The sequence below is a fragment of the Pempheris klunzingeri genome, chromosome 14, assembly GCF_042242105.1.
Source record: "Pempheris klunzingeri isolate RE-2024b chromosome 14, fPemKlu1.hap1, whole genome shotgun sequence".
NCBI classification, from domain to species: Eukaryota; Metazoa; Chordata; class Actinopteri; order Acropomatiformes; family Pempheridae; genus Pempheris; species Pempheris klunzingeri.
Window position 1 is genome coordinate 3,378,845 of NC_092025.1, and position 12,649 is coordinate 3,391,493.

Genomic DNA, 12,649 nt, shown 5'->3' on the forward strand with positions numbered 1-12,649 from the left:
AAACTTCTATATGCAGCTGGTGACCACAAATCACTGCTGCTGGTCATCACACGGCAGTTTTACAGAAAACACAAAAGAAATCAGAAATAAGGATTCATTCGCTTCATTTTACATCTTGCTACGTCCTGTTTTTAGGTGAGCACATGAAGAATACTAATTTAATGATAGAATATATAATAGTGTAGCAATCATGGGGGACATTTATTTCAGTAGTTTTCCTTTTAATACTTTGACCACATTTCCTTCATTACACTTTTACTTGTAACAGTATTTTTCACTTGTGACAAGGCCGACCTCTTCCACTACAGCTGAAAAAGATTCACAGCTGTGACAACATGTTTTTTCTGAGATCTGGACACTGTAGTGTTTCAAATGTTGGAGCAAAGACATCCTAAAGATGGCACGTTTCGGGCTGTCAGTGGTCTGAAAAGGTCTCTGAGTCTCCTGAGTGAGCATGGTCTCCTCATTGTGAACGTCGTGGATGGAGGGAAGCAGACGGGGCTGTGCTAACTACAATCTGTAGGGCAACAGCTGTTTTAATATTCTTCAGGCAGGTGTAGGTCGTGGTTAGCTGTTGTTCAACGACAGGTTGACGACTGTCAGTCTGTTGCTGTAGTCAGCTTACGTGCTAACTAGCTTGGGATGACAAATAACCCAAAATAACCTGGGGGAGCAGCTGTAGAGTGGCAGCTTTCTATTAGAAACAGCTTCAAACTCCACTGAAGACATTTGCCCATCATTGGTTGTTGTTAAAACGCACAATGGTACTATTAGCAGAGGTGGGACCAAGTCATTGTTTTGCAAGTCACAAGTAAGTCTCAAGTCTTTGCCCTCGAGTCCCGAGTCAAGTCCTGAGTCAAGACTGGCAAGTCCCGAGTCAAGTCCTGAGTCAAGACTGACAAGTCCCGAGTCAAGGTCCAAGTCAAGACTGACAAGTCCCGAGTCAAGGTCCAAGTCAAGACTGACAAGTCCCGAGTCAAGTCCCAAGTCAAGACTGACAAGTCCCGAGTCAAGTCCTGAGTCAAGACTGACAAGTCCCGAATCAAGTCCTGAGTCAAGACTGACAAGTCCCGAGTCAAGTCCCAAGTCCTACCATTTGAGTTTCAAGTCCTTTCGAGTCTTCATTTTCATTGTACGCTGTATTAATAATATTTTCACTATTTTAACTTAACATGATGTACATTTAAACTAAACTTGATTTGATTAGGTTTGCTTACGTTTTGCTGCTGACAGCAGTCTAAACCTAGTCGAGTCGAGCCTATTGGTAATTATGCCGGGTTTCCACTAGCCTTACTGTGGTTCACTGACTAAACACCTCATACAATCCCGCTTCAAAAATCCCAAACCATCCTCTTACAATAGAAGTATGAGCGAGGCAATGAACCCGCTGTGGATGCATATACCGTGTTGGCAAAGTGAAGCTATCAGTGAGTTGCAGCTAGCAGTTAAATTAGTTAGCCTATAAGCTAGTGTTAGCTTAACTTACCGTTCTTTGTGCAGCTTCAAATGTCGAACAAAGTTGGAAGTTGTTGCGTCTCCATCCGTAATCTTCGACCCGCACGTTTTACATACTGCGATTCGTTTTTTGTTGACCACCTGTAGTTTTTATACCCAAACAAACTCTATTTGGTATCATTTTTGCCAACTGGCGCGCTGCTTTATCCGCTTCATTGGTCGTCCTGTAGTTTGATTGGTTGGATGCTGTCGGATCAAAACAACGTGGATCTAATTTGATTGGATGTCGGGCCGACAGCGCGCTTGTTCAGGCACGCACGCACGCACGCACGCACGCACACAGATCTAGATATATAGCGGTCCATGTCAACATACTTTTTAATCTTTGGGTTTGGGGAAAGTAGCAAGTCTTTTCAAGTCAAAAGGGTCAAGTCCAAGTGAAGTCACGAGTTACTGATGTTAAAGTCCAAGTCGAGTTGCAAGTCTCTTTACATTTTGTCGAGTCGAGTCTAAAGTCATCAAATTCATGACTCGAGTCCAAGTCATGTGACTCGAGTCCACGCCTCTGACTATTAGTTAGTGAAGAGTGCTATACTTCAACTGCCTTCTGCCGGAGACTAATCAGAAATGATATCTGTGTTGCAAGATCTTAGGAGAGTACGTAGCTCAAATAGAGGCAGGTCTTAAAAACAAAGTTAATTTTCTTCTTATTTGTTTGTCTGAGAAAAATACATAAGCTATGTGGCTTGTAACAATTTGGCCCAATGCCTTGGTGACTTTAGGGCCAAAGAATCGGTCAGAATCTGTGACCACATTCACTTTGGACTGAATAGACTCAGATACAGATACAGGAAAAGACTCTTTTGTAAGACATCTCTGATTGGAATGTTGGAACAGTCTGACTTCACGCTGACCTTCATGCTCATGCAGACCTTAGCTGACATTCCCCTTCGTTAGTGTCGTGTTGCTGCCCTCTGCTGGATTGGAGTAAATTCAACAATCTAGACAGTTCCATAAAGATGACTACATAAAAAGCTTTAGGGCAAAATAGATTGACATGTAAAGAGGGCAGGTTAGTCTCCGTCTGTGACACAGTATATGTCCAAAGCTATGTGGACAGCTGAACATGTGTGTAATGTGATGTGACTCCCTGTTCATTAATGTGTTGCTAGAGCAGCATCCACCCTTCTGTTTCCAGCTGGTGTTGAACATTCTGCAGTGAGGTCCAACACGTGACAACAGCAAACAACGAAACATTTATTCATGGACAAGGGCATCCACTAACTTTTAGCCAAGACTTTTAGGACTACTGAATCCTCTCAGTAGTCCTGACCTGAGAAGAACAACAACCATACCCACAGTTATCCTTTTATTGAAAGAACCAGAATTCCACACTATACATTGACGTGACAATGAACCAGGGTTCAAAGCCACTGGGCCAGATTTATGGTTGTTTTATCAATGCTCAATGGGTCAAGGAAACTTTGGCAAATAGATCAAAAACTTAGTCAAAAAGGGGAGAACACTCTATCTGCACATTACATACAGTAAGAGAGCTCTGAGCCCTCACAGACAGTACACCAGCTTAATCCCCTGGGGCTCCTCCTGTTTTCCTTTCATCACAGCATCAAAATGACCAATCGATTTATATTGTAACATTACACCATTATATTCATTGGTCAGGTGTGGGGCCTAAATGATGTAATCCTTAAAGTTGGAATTGTAGGGACTTTCCAGTCACCTGCACTGGCACGGGCATGTTTCCTTTTTTTTTTATAAGCAATGTTGTATAAGCTTTACACCAATATATTTTAAACTTACCTTGTTCTTATTTTTTATTCTAAGTCCTCTCTTCTTATTACACCCTTATTTCTTAGCTCCCTTCTACTGCCTTTTTTAAAAATTATAGTGTTTAATGTAAGTGCACTTGTTTTAACATAGAGAAGACATGTGACACAGTGAGGGTCAATGAGTGAGGGATACACACAGTTATACTTCAGTCCAGTGATAAGTACATGTAAAATCATAGTGAGGAGTATATGTATTCAAACTATGGTGAGGAATATAAGTCATAGTCGGAATAATTACTAAACTACAAACAACATATCACTCTCCAGCATATATGTAGTTGTTCCAGTGATTTTTCATTATTCTTATAGTTCCAGTGTTTAAATCAACATAGCAGTGTGCAAACTTAATTTCTTTCAGCACAACACTTGTCTTTTACACTACAACATCACAGGTATACGTAAGTCAACAACATTTCCACCATTTAATGATCACACCTTTCACCTTTAAAGGGCTGGAAGTGGAAGAAGTTTATACTGTCACTGAGGAATCTTTACAAATCATCTGAATTATGTTATACTTAAGTTCATTGATTCATTTATGACAGTAACTTGAAAGATATTTGTAACTGTGATCCTGTACAGACTCAACTGATCCGATCAACAGTGAGAACATTTCTCTAACAGGAGGAGACTCTCCCTCCTACAGAGAACACAGAGACACTGAGGAACCAAACGTGAACCCAAACCAGACTCCAAACCCAGGATAGACAGGTTCGGTGAATGTGGCGCTGAAGGTGTGGATGTGGATCAGTGTGTCAGAGCAGACTCTGTAGAAGGACAGAGTGCCAGCAGGATAGTCCACATACACTGCTACTCTGTTACAGCCAGAGGAGGAGGGGGGAGCAGGGGAGGAAGAGGAGGAGGAGATGACTGTTCTTCCGTTATTGTGCCAGACGGAGTAACCATCAACATCAGAGCAGCTCAGAAGCCACGACTGATCATTGTGTCCAAACACACAGTCTTCACTGTTTCCCCTCCTGCTGATTCCTCGGTAACTCACTGATAAAACGACTCTTCCTCTCCACTCGACCTCCCAGTAAGAGCGATCAGTTAGACCATTTTTGCACAGCAGCTGAGGACACCAGTCAAATCTGTCTGGATGATCAGGATACGGCTGAACCTCCTCCATATGTGTCACCTTTCTGTTGTTGTCAGACAGTTTGAAGTTTGTGTTCACTGTGTTTGTGTCGATTGTGAGTTCACAGGAATCTGATGAAGAGACAAGACACAATATAGCTACAGTTACTAATCCATCATCTGTGCATTATTGAAAGTTTCTTAATGAAATCAGAAGTTTCAATGGCCGATGTCACAGTTTGAAGATGATTGAATGTGTGCTGCTTTGTTTTCATGAATTCAATTAAAAACACTTACACTTCCTCAGACCTGGTCTCAACCATTGGACTCCACCGGGATCCAGCCTGAGAGGAGAAGGGGGTCAGACCAACACATCCTCTTTCAGCACTCTCATACACATAAACGACAAAAGGTGCATCGTGCCTGCTTCTTCCTGCTTCCCCTAAACCTCTGTTTGGATGGTCCCAGCCCAGACTATGTTCACTACCCTGATATTCACTGATAAAAGAACAGTCAAATATTTTGAGACATACACTTAAATGTAGCATCTCAAAAGTCCTGCCCTGTCCTGTGGTTGTCAGGTTCAAGCAGATTTTTGGCTAAACGTAACTGCTTTGAAGTTATTGGGAGGTTTATTTCTTTTCCTTTTTAGATGAGGCAAGGCTAGCAGTTTCCCCCTGCTTCTGGTCTTTGTGGTAAGCAAGGCTAAACATGGCCTGGACCCACAGTATTTCTGTCAAAAAGGGTAGTTCTCAAGATGACAGATTACTTACTTACTTTAACATGCAGAGATTCATCTAAACTGCATCACTTATCACCAACGTGTTTGCTTCTGGAGATGTTCTTCTTGGTGACCTCTTTCACAAATATCCTCTTTCTGTGCTCAACTTGTGTTTATATACTGAGCAAAGGAAGAAAAAGGCTCCCTACATGTGAGATTGTTCATATAACACTCATACCCACCTTTAACCAGAAAGATATTGAGTGGAGAAAATGTTGAAAGACTGAAAGACCTCTTCGTACCTGAGAGTGTCCAGTTTCCAGTTTGGATCCTCTTGTCCAGCTGACAGCTGCTTCACTCCCGAGTCTCCTGGATGATTGTAGCTCAGGTCCAGCTCTCTCAGATGGGAGGGGTTGGAGCTCAGAGCTGAGGCCAGAGAGGAACAGCCCTCCGCTGTGATCAGACAGCCTGACAGCCTGCAAGCACACAGTACAGTACACATAGCAGATGATCTGAAGGTGTGAAGGTCTAATACTCGAAGCTGTCTCCCACAAAATGTATAAATAAAACTGTGTACTATGTATCGCTGTACTGTAATATACACTACTCACAAAAAGTTAGGGATATTCGGCTTTCAGGTGAAATTTCAGGATGAACCTAAAATGCATTCTAACCTTTCCAGGTGAACTTAATGTGACCTTCTCTAAACTTTTGAATGCACATGTCCAACTGTTCAGTGTTTCAGTACTTTTTGCACAAGTTGCTGTTCTCTAACAAGAAGCTTAACAGCAACATTCACAACAGGTTTGATCCATGAATCCACCAATACATTTCCTGCTTCAATTAGAATTGGTATTTAAACAGTCCTCCTCATCCTGCTGTTCACATTCTGACATCATGAGACCAAGACGACACCTAACAGTTGATCAGCAGCACCTCAACACTGGAGGCTTCAAACAGGAAGTCCTCAGACGGAGGTGTTCACTGAGCTTAGAGGGTCACAGAGTGTCATCAGGAGGTTGGAACAGTGATACAGAGACTGGAAGAGTCACAGAAAGGAGAGGAGTGGACGTCCTTTGGCCACGTCCCAATTTATTGAGGCACTGAAAATGTTTTGTTGTGGTATACCTACCACTGTTGGTAGATTTTCTTTCAATAAATTGTTTAAGATGAAGAAATTACCAGTGCATGCTTCTACTTAAATGCCCTACTTTCATGATATAATATCACTGTAGCATTAACTTTTTACATTTTCCATATATTTCACCTGAAAGTCGAATATCCCTAACTTTTTGTGAGTAGTGTATATTAAGTTTTATCATCGGTACATTTCACCTATGTCTCATATTCTGTATGATATTACAATGTAGCATATTATACTATGTTCATTTATTGCACCGACTTTATATTGCATATTTCAGTTTTATTTATTTAGTAGTTAACACTGTCTACACTGTTAACACTGTTTGACTCCACTGCTATTAATCACATATCACTTTATCTTATATTTTTATCTCTAAATGTATTATTTATTTCCATAACCTTCTATATGTATCTGTACTTATTTCTGTCCTTGTGCTGCTGCAACAACTGAATCTCACCAATGTGGATCAGTGAAGGTTTATCTTCATGATTATTCTAGTATGTTGATGTTTAGCATGTGTAATATTTATTATCTTCATGCTCTTAGTTTTTGCTAATTATCAATAAATACAAAGTCCAGCTGAGACGATGTTCTATGTTACTGCAGTAATGCAATCACATTACGCCCACTGCAGAGTCAAGTCGATCACTGCTTCACTGCTGAGTTTTTTTTATTTAGGACTATTGTTCATGTTCCATTTTTTGCTTCTAAAAGTTATGTGATCTGAAACAGATTCAATGCATATGCCTAGCTTGTTTGCATATGATGTCACTGCAGATGGGGGGCTAGAAGTGATTTTTACATGGAAGCACTATCAAACTCTCAAAATGCTCAAATTGATCAAACCGAGAAACCATAAGGAGCTTTTATAAAGTACAAGACATTGCATTTGTAAGAGGGAAAAATGCAAAAACTGACCAAAAAAACAAATTTTTTTTCAACCCATATTTTATAAAGATATATCTGATGCTTGCTCATGTGGGAATTCTTGAATCCTTAATTTTGAATTCCTGAATCGTTGGGTCTCTCTTAATTAAAAGAGTTTGGTCTAGACCTGCTCTTTATGTAAAGCGTCTTGAGATAACGCTGTTGTGAATTGGCGCTATATATATAAAGATTGATTGATTGATTGATATCTACATGTCCAGTAGTTGAAATATAGCCAGAGATGGATGATGTACAATTCAGTGGACATGTGATTAATCATAATTTCCTCCCAATATAAAATCAGTACTTGGAAAATTTAGCAATTGCATGACTCCTTAGATGTTACTTGATGTCACCATATTTTTCTTACCAGCAAGGGTTTCTTATATAGAACGTTTGAACAGAAAAAAAAAAGAGGAACTTGGTGTTTCTGGCTGTCTGTCGGCCATCTTGGTTTCATTTTTTTTTTCCACTTGCAATGGCTTACCACTGGGTTGCAGTGTATGAGATGATGCAATCGGTGGCTCAACTAGGCACAAAATATCATCAACAAAATGTAGGGGTTAAAAGCCTGGGGCTTGGTTAATGAGCCCTTTAGAGGTTTTGTGGGCCTATCATCAAATCACCAATGAAGGAGTGTGCCCATCTGAAGATGCCAATTAAGTTTTTACCCCTCCCTTTGCCCTCACTTGTAATCTCAAGTGCATGAATCATATAAGAGACTTTTTCACCTAGTCCTAAACCACAACTGAATGACGACTTGATTTTCCTGCCTCAGGGATCAGATGTGATCATTAAGGAAAGGAAGGGTGTTTGATTTTGGCTTTCTGATTTTCAGTGGTGTGATGTGGTCCAGAACAGAAAGACAATGAAGTTAATTCTTCTTCTGGGTTTCATGAAAGTTGGGGTAGGTGTCACTGAATTTGGCTGAATGAGTCTGTAGTAAAAATTGGAGATCATATGATGGGTTGATATTTTAAGAACAAAGAGGAAGAGGAAAAGGGAGTTTTAAAATTTTGACTTGAATGGGTTTCCTAACCTGAGAGTTTCCAGTTCACAATGTGGACTCCCCAGCCCAGCAGATAGAAGCTTCACTCCTGAATCCTGCAGGCAATTGTTACTCAGGTCCAGCTCTCTCAGATTAGAGGACTGGGAGCTGAGAACTGAGGACAGAGCTTCACAGCTTCTCTTTGACAGGTTACAGCCGCTCAGTCTGGACAAATAAAGGTAAAGACACAAGTACGTTATTTTTTCCCCTTTTGTTGTAAGATTAAAGAATATTTATTGATGAATAAATCCCACTTACTGAGCTTTCTTGGAGGCTTTGACCACTGGCAGCAGCTTCAGAAGAGCCTCTTCTGAAGCAGAGTATTTCTTCAAGTCAAACAGGTCCAGATCTTTTACTGATGACAGTAAGATGAAGACCAGAGCTGACCACTGAGCAGGAGAGAGTTTCTCTCTGGAAAGTCTCCCTGAATTCAGGGACTGTTGGATCTGCTCCATGAGAGAACGATCATTCAGTTCATTCAGACAGTGGAACAGATTGATGCTTCTTTCTGGAGAGGGGTTCTCCTCAATTTTCTCCTTAATATACCGGTTTATATCCTTATTGGCCTGTGGGCTTCCATCTGTCTGAGTCAGCAGGTCTCGTAGGAGAGTTTGATTGGTCTGCACTGAAAGGCCAAGGAGGAAGCGGAGAAACAAGTCCAGGTGTCCATTTGGACTCTGTAGGGCCATGTCCACAGCACTCTGGTAGAACTGTGTCACTGATAATTGGCGTTTTCCTGCATCAGACCACTGAGAGGATGTTTGTTCTTCTGACAACAGATTGATACCACAGTTGATGAAGGTCAGATGGACATGAAGAGCAGCCAGAAACTCCTGGACGCTCAGATGAACGAAGCAGAACACTTTGTCCTTGTACAGTCCTCTCTCCTCTTTAAAGATCTGTGTGAACACTCCTGAGTAGCATGAGGCTGCTCTGATATCAACACCACTCTCTGTCAGGTCTGATTCATAGAAGATCAGATTACCTTTTTGTAGCTGCTCAAAAGCCAATTTTCCCAGAGACAAAATAATCTCTCTGCTCTTTGGTTTCCACTGAAGATCTGTCTCAGCTCCTCCCTCATACTTTATTATCTTCATTTTTGACTGAACCACAAGGAAGTGGATGTACATCTCACTTAGTGTCTTGGGCAGCTCTTCCTCCCTTCTGGCTTTTAACATGTCCTTCAGAACTGTAGCAGTGATCCAGCAGAAGACCGGGATGTGGCACATGATGTGGAGGCTTTGTGACGTCTTGATGTGGGAGATGATTCTGCTGGCCTGCTTTTCATCTCTGAATCTCCTCTTGAAGTACTCCTCCCTCTGTGGGCCAGTGAACCCTCTGACCTCTGTCACCATGTCAACACACTCAGGAGGGATCTGATTGGCTGCTGCGGGTCGTGTGGTTATCCACAGACGAGCAGAGGGAAGCAGTTTCCCCCTGATGAGGTTTGTCAGCAGCACATCCACTGAAGTGGACCGTGTCACATCAGTCAGGACCTCATTGTTGCAGAAGTCCAGAGGAAGTCGACACTCGTCCAGACCGTCAAAGATGAAGACAACCTGGAACTCTTCAAGCCTGCAGATTCCTGCTTCTTTGGTGTCAGTGAAGAAGTGATGAACAAGTTCCACCAAGCTGTACTTTTCCTCTTTCAGCACATTCAGCTCTCTGAAAGTGAATGGAAAAATGAACTGTGTGTCCTGGTTGGTTTTGTCTTCAGCCCAGTCCAGAGTGAACTTCTGTGTCAAGACTGTTTTCCCAATGCCAGCCACTCCTTTTGTCATCACTGTTCTGATTGGCTCCTCTCTTCCAGGTGGGGGTTTAAAGATGTCCTCACATCTGATTGTTGTTTCTGGTCGGCCTCGTTTCCTGGATGCTGTTTCAATCTGTCTGACTTCATGTTCATCATTGACTTCTCCAGTTCCTCCCTCTGTGATTAAGAGCTCTGTGTAGATCTGATTAAGAAGGGTTGGGTGTCCTGCTTTAGGAATCCCCTCAAACACACACTGGAACTTCGTCTTCAGACTAGATTTTAGTTTAGGCTGACAAGCTGTAGAATGACCTCCTGAATGAAGACAAAAAAAAAAAATAAGATCAATACAGAAAGTGTGATGGTTAAATTCCCCTAAAGAATGCATGTATAAAGATACTGTTGTCCTTCTCTTAAGATTTTAGTTAATTCATCCCGTGTGTTAAATCTTTAGAGAAATCCTCTTACTGCTCTGCAGACGGTCAGCCAGCTCCTCCTGCTCCATTCTCCTCAGGAAGTGCAATGAAATCTTCAGAAATGCCTCCCTGCAGCTTCTCCCCTGCTTTTCCTCCTCACCATCTAACACTTCCTTACCCTCCCTCTGACTTTCTAAGTATTCTGGGCAATCTGAAGTGAGAACTGTTTGGAACCTCTTCAGCTCGTTCTTCACGAAAGTGACGATGTCCTTCTCCAGCAGCTGAAACAGAATATTAAATGAATGAACCAAACAAACTAAAATGATACATCCAAACATCAGATTGGACAGACTGACAATCCACTAAAGAGTCTGAAGTGCTACAAAATGGTCTTAAAAAGTCTAAAAAGTGCAGCATGGAGAATAGATGTAAAAGCTGTTGTTCATGTACAGACCATAAATATGAAGTCCAAGTGTGTTTGTTCTTGTTGGGCAGACTGACCACTGGGATCCTCTGAGCTCTCCTGGTCAACTCTGTGGAGGAATCATGAAGAATTAGCTCATATTATGTGTGTCTCACACACATAGACTTAAAGAGTTTACTGGTAAACCATCTGATTTAATGCCGTAATAAAGTGTTGCTCATACTACATTATGCGCAATGTAATAACAAAACAAATGCAAGGGCGTTCAGTATCCATCAACCATTTCTTGGTGTTGGGTCTATACAAAGCAGACTGTCCTCATGGCAGTGACAAAGTTCGGCCTGAAACCTGTTAATTTAGCCCCAGCAGGTACGACACAAAATCTTACAGCTTTTCAGGAGCATGAAATCAAGTTAGCACCGAGCAGCTAACCAGCAAGGAACAAAGGAGTTTCCTCCTTCCGACGTGCAACCAGAACACTGTAAGGACAAGGACTGCCCTTTTGACTTCAGAACCACAACCTCTCCAGCCTGCTGCATCAATGGATTTGCCAGCTAAGAAAACACCAGAGGACCTCCAACTTTTCCCTCCAACTGGTAACAAACCTTAACTGGGCAACTCCAAATTATGGGTTAGTATAATTTAGTATATTTTTCATTTCATATTTTCAAAGAAGTGGTAGTCCTATTAGTCAATATGATTATTAATTACATCTGATAATTATTTCTGATAAATTAAATCCAAATACCCCAGAAATGGTACAATTGCATTTTAAAGGATGGATAGCAGCTAAAGTAAAGTGTGTGAATGTGAAAAATTCAAAGAAAACTGAGGAAACACAGATTTGTTTTTACTCTCTTCATCCTGACCTTTGATCAGAACAATGACGTTTGTCTTTGAAGTCTACAGGACGATGCATAGACCTGTCACTCTTCATGGACACACTGCTGGGTTCTGGTTTTTCCAGTTTCCTCCTGATAGAAACGTGAAGAAAGAAAAGATTTGATGGAGGAACTCCATAATATCAGAGTTAACCATTGTTGGCAGCTAGCATCAGTTAGCCTCAATAAATTCCCTGTTTTATACTCATGCAGCCATCAACAGCAGCCAGAAAGTGTGTGTGGAGAAAATGTCAAAGTGAAGAGTTTCAGACTGGTTATACTGGGCAGCTTTCTGATGGGGAAGTAGAAGTGAATGTGAAGATGAAGGATTTTGAAAATGAACATAACATTTCTCTAGATAAACTAACAGTTAAAACATGAATCAGTTCTAATGTTATTTACAGCCGACCTCTTTGCAGGAGAGGGTTGTTCTTTAACATCAAAGCCGCTACATGTTGACTGGGCACTCTTGAAGGACAGAGAGCTGGGATCAGGTTCAGGTCCAGTTCCAGGTCCAGTTCCAGGTTCAGCAGTGTCTTTTATGTGCTGCTGCTCTGGGCTTCAACACACAAACACACACACACACACACACACACACATATACAGAGTTATAATGATGGTGGCGTGATGTGAGTGCTGAGCTCTGACATGGAGAAGAGTTGTGGACAGTTAGAGATCCTCCTCTCACCTCTGAGCTCTGGTCTGGCTGTCATGTTCCCCACACAGAGTGGTTTTAGAGGGAGGGACTCCCTCCGCTCTGTCCTCACTCCGATTCATGCTACTGAACTCACGTCCACATCAGCTCATACACACTTTCACCTGGAAAGAAAACACAAAGCACATCCTGTCTCCTGTTAAAACATCAGCTGCTCCTCTACTGATCAGTGTCAGCTGACTGCAGTCAGACAGCAGTGTGAGGCAGAGGAGGCTGCCACCTGCTGCAGCCCAGCGCACAAAAA

At 41.8% G+C, this 12,649-nt stretch overlaps 1 protein-coding gene across 2 annotated transcripts in view; it reads right to left on the reverse strand.

Moving 5' to 3' along the window:
* Positions 1 to 2,811: 2,811 nt before the first annotated feature.
* The window catches only part of LOC139213144 (NLR family CARD domain-containing protein 3-like), a 31,044-nt gene continuing 21,206 nt past the window's right edge, over positions 2,812 to 12,649 (reverse strand). The window contains exons 2-11 of one of the 2 annotated variants that reach the window (XM_070843777.1): positions 12,379 to 12,509; positions 12,100 to 12,252; positions 11,679 to 11,783; positions 10,840 to 10,918; positions 10,438 to 10,666; positions 8,481 to 10,284; positions 8,214 to 8,387; positions 5,406 to 5,579; positions 4,680 to 4,726; positions 2,812 to 4,514 (exon numbers count right to left, since the gene is read on the reverse strand). In XM_070843777.1, coding sequence (XP_070699878.1) covers positions 3,946 to 4,514; positions 4,680 to 4,726; positions 5,406 to 5,579; positions 8,214 to 8,387; positions 8,481 to 10,284; positions 10,438 to 10,666; positions 10,840 to 10,918; positions 11,679 to 11,783; positions 12,100 to 12,252; positions 12,379 to 12,467 — 3,423 coding nt within the window. In that variant the 5' untranslated portion in view covers positions 12,468 to 12,509 and the 3' untranslated portion in view covers positions 2,812 to 3,945. The remainder of the gene's footprint in view (positions 4,515 to 4,679; positions 4,727 to 5,405; positions 5,580 to 8,213; positions 8,388 to 8,480; positions 10,285 to 10,437; positions 10,667 to 10,839; positions 10,919 to 11,678; positions 11,784 to 12,099; positions 12,253 to 12,378; positions 12,510 to 12,649) is intronic. The other variant, XM_070843775.1, reaches the window with a different exon arrangement.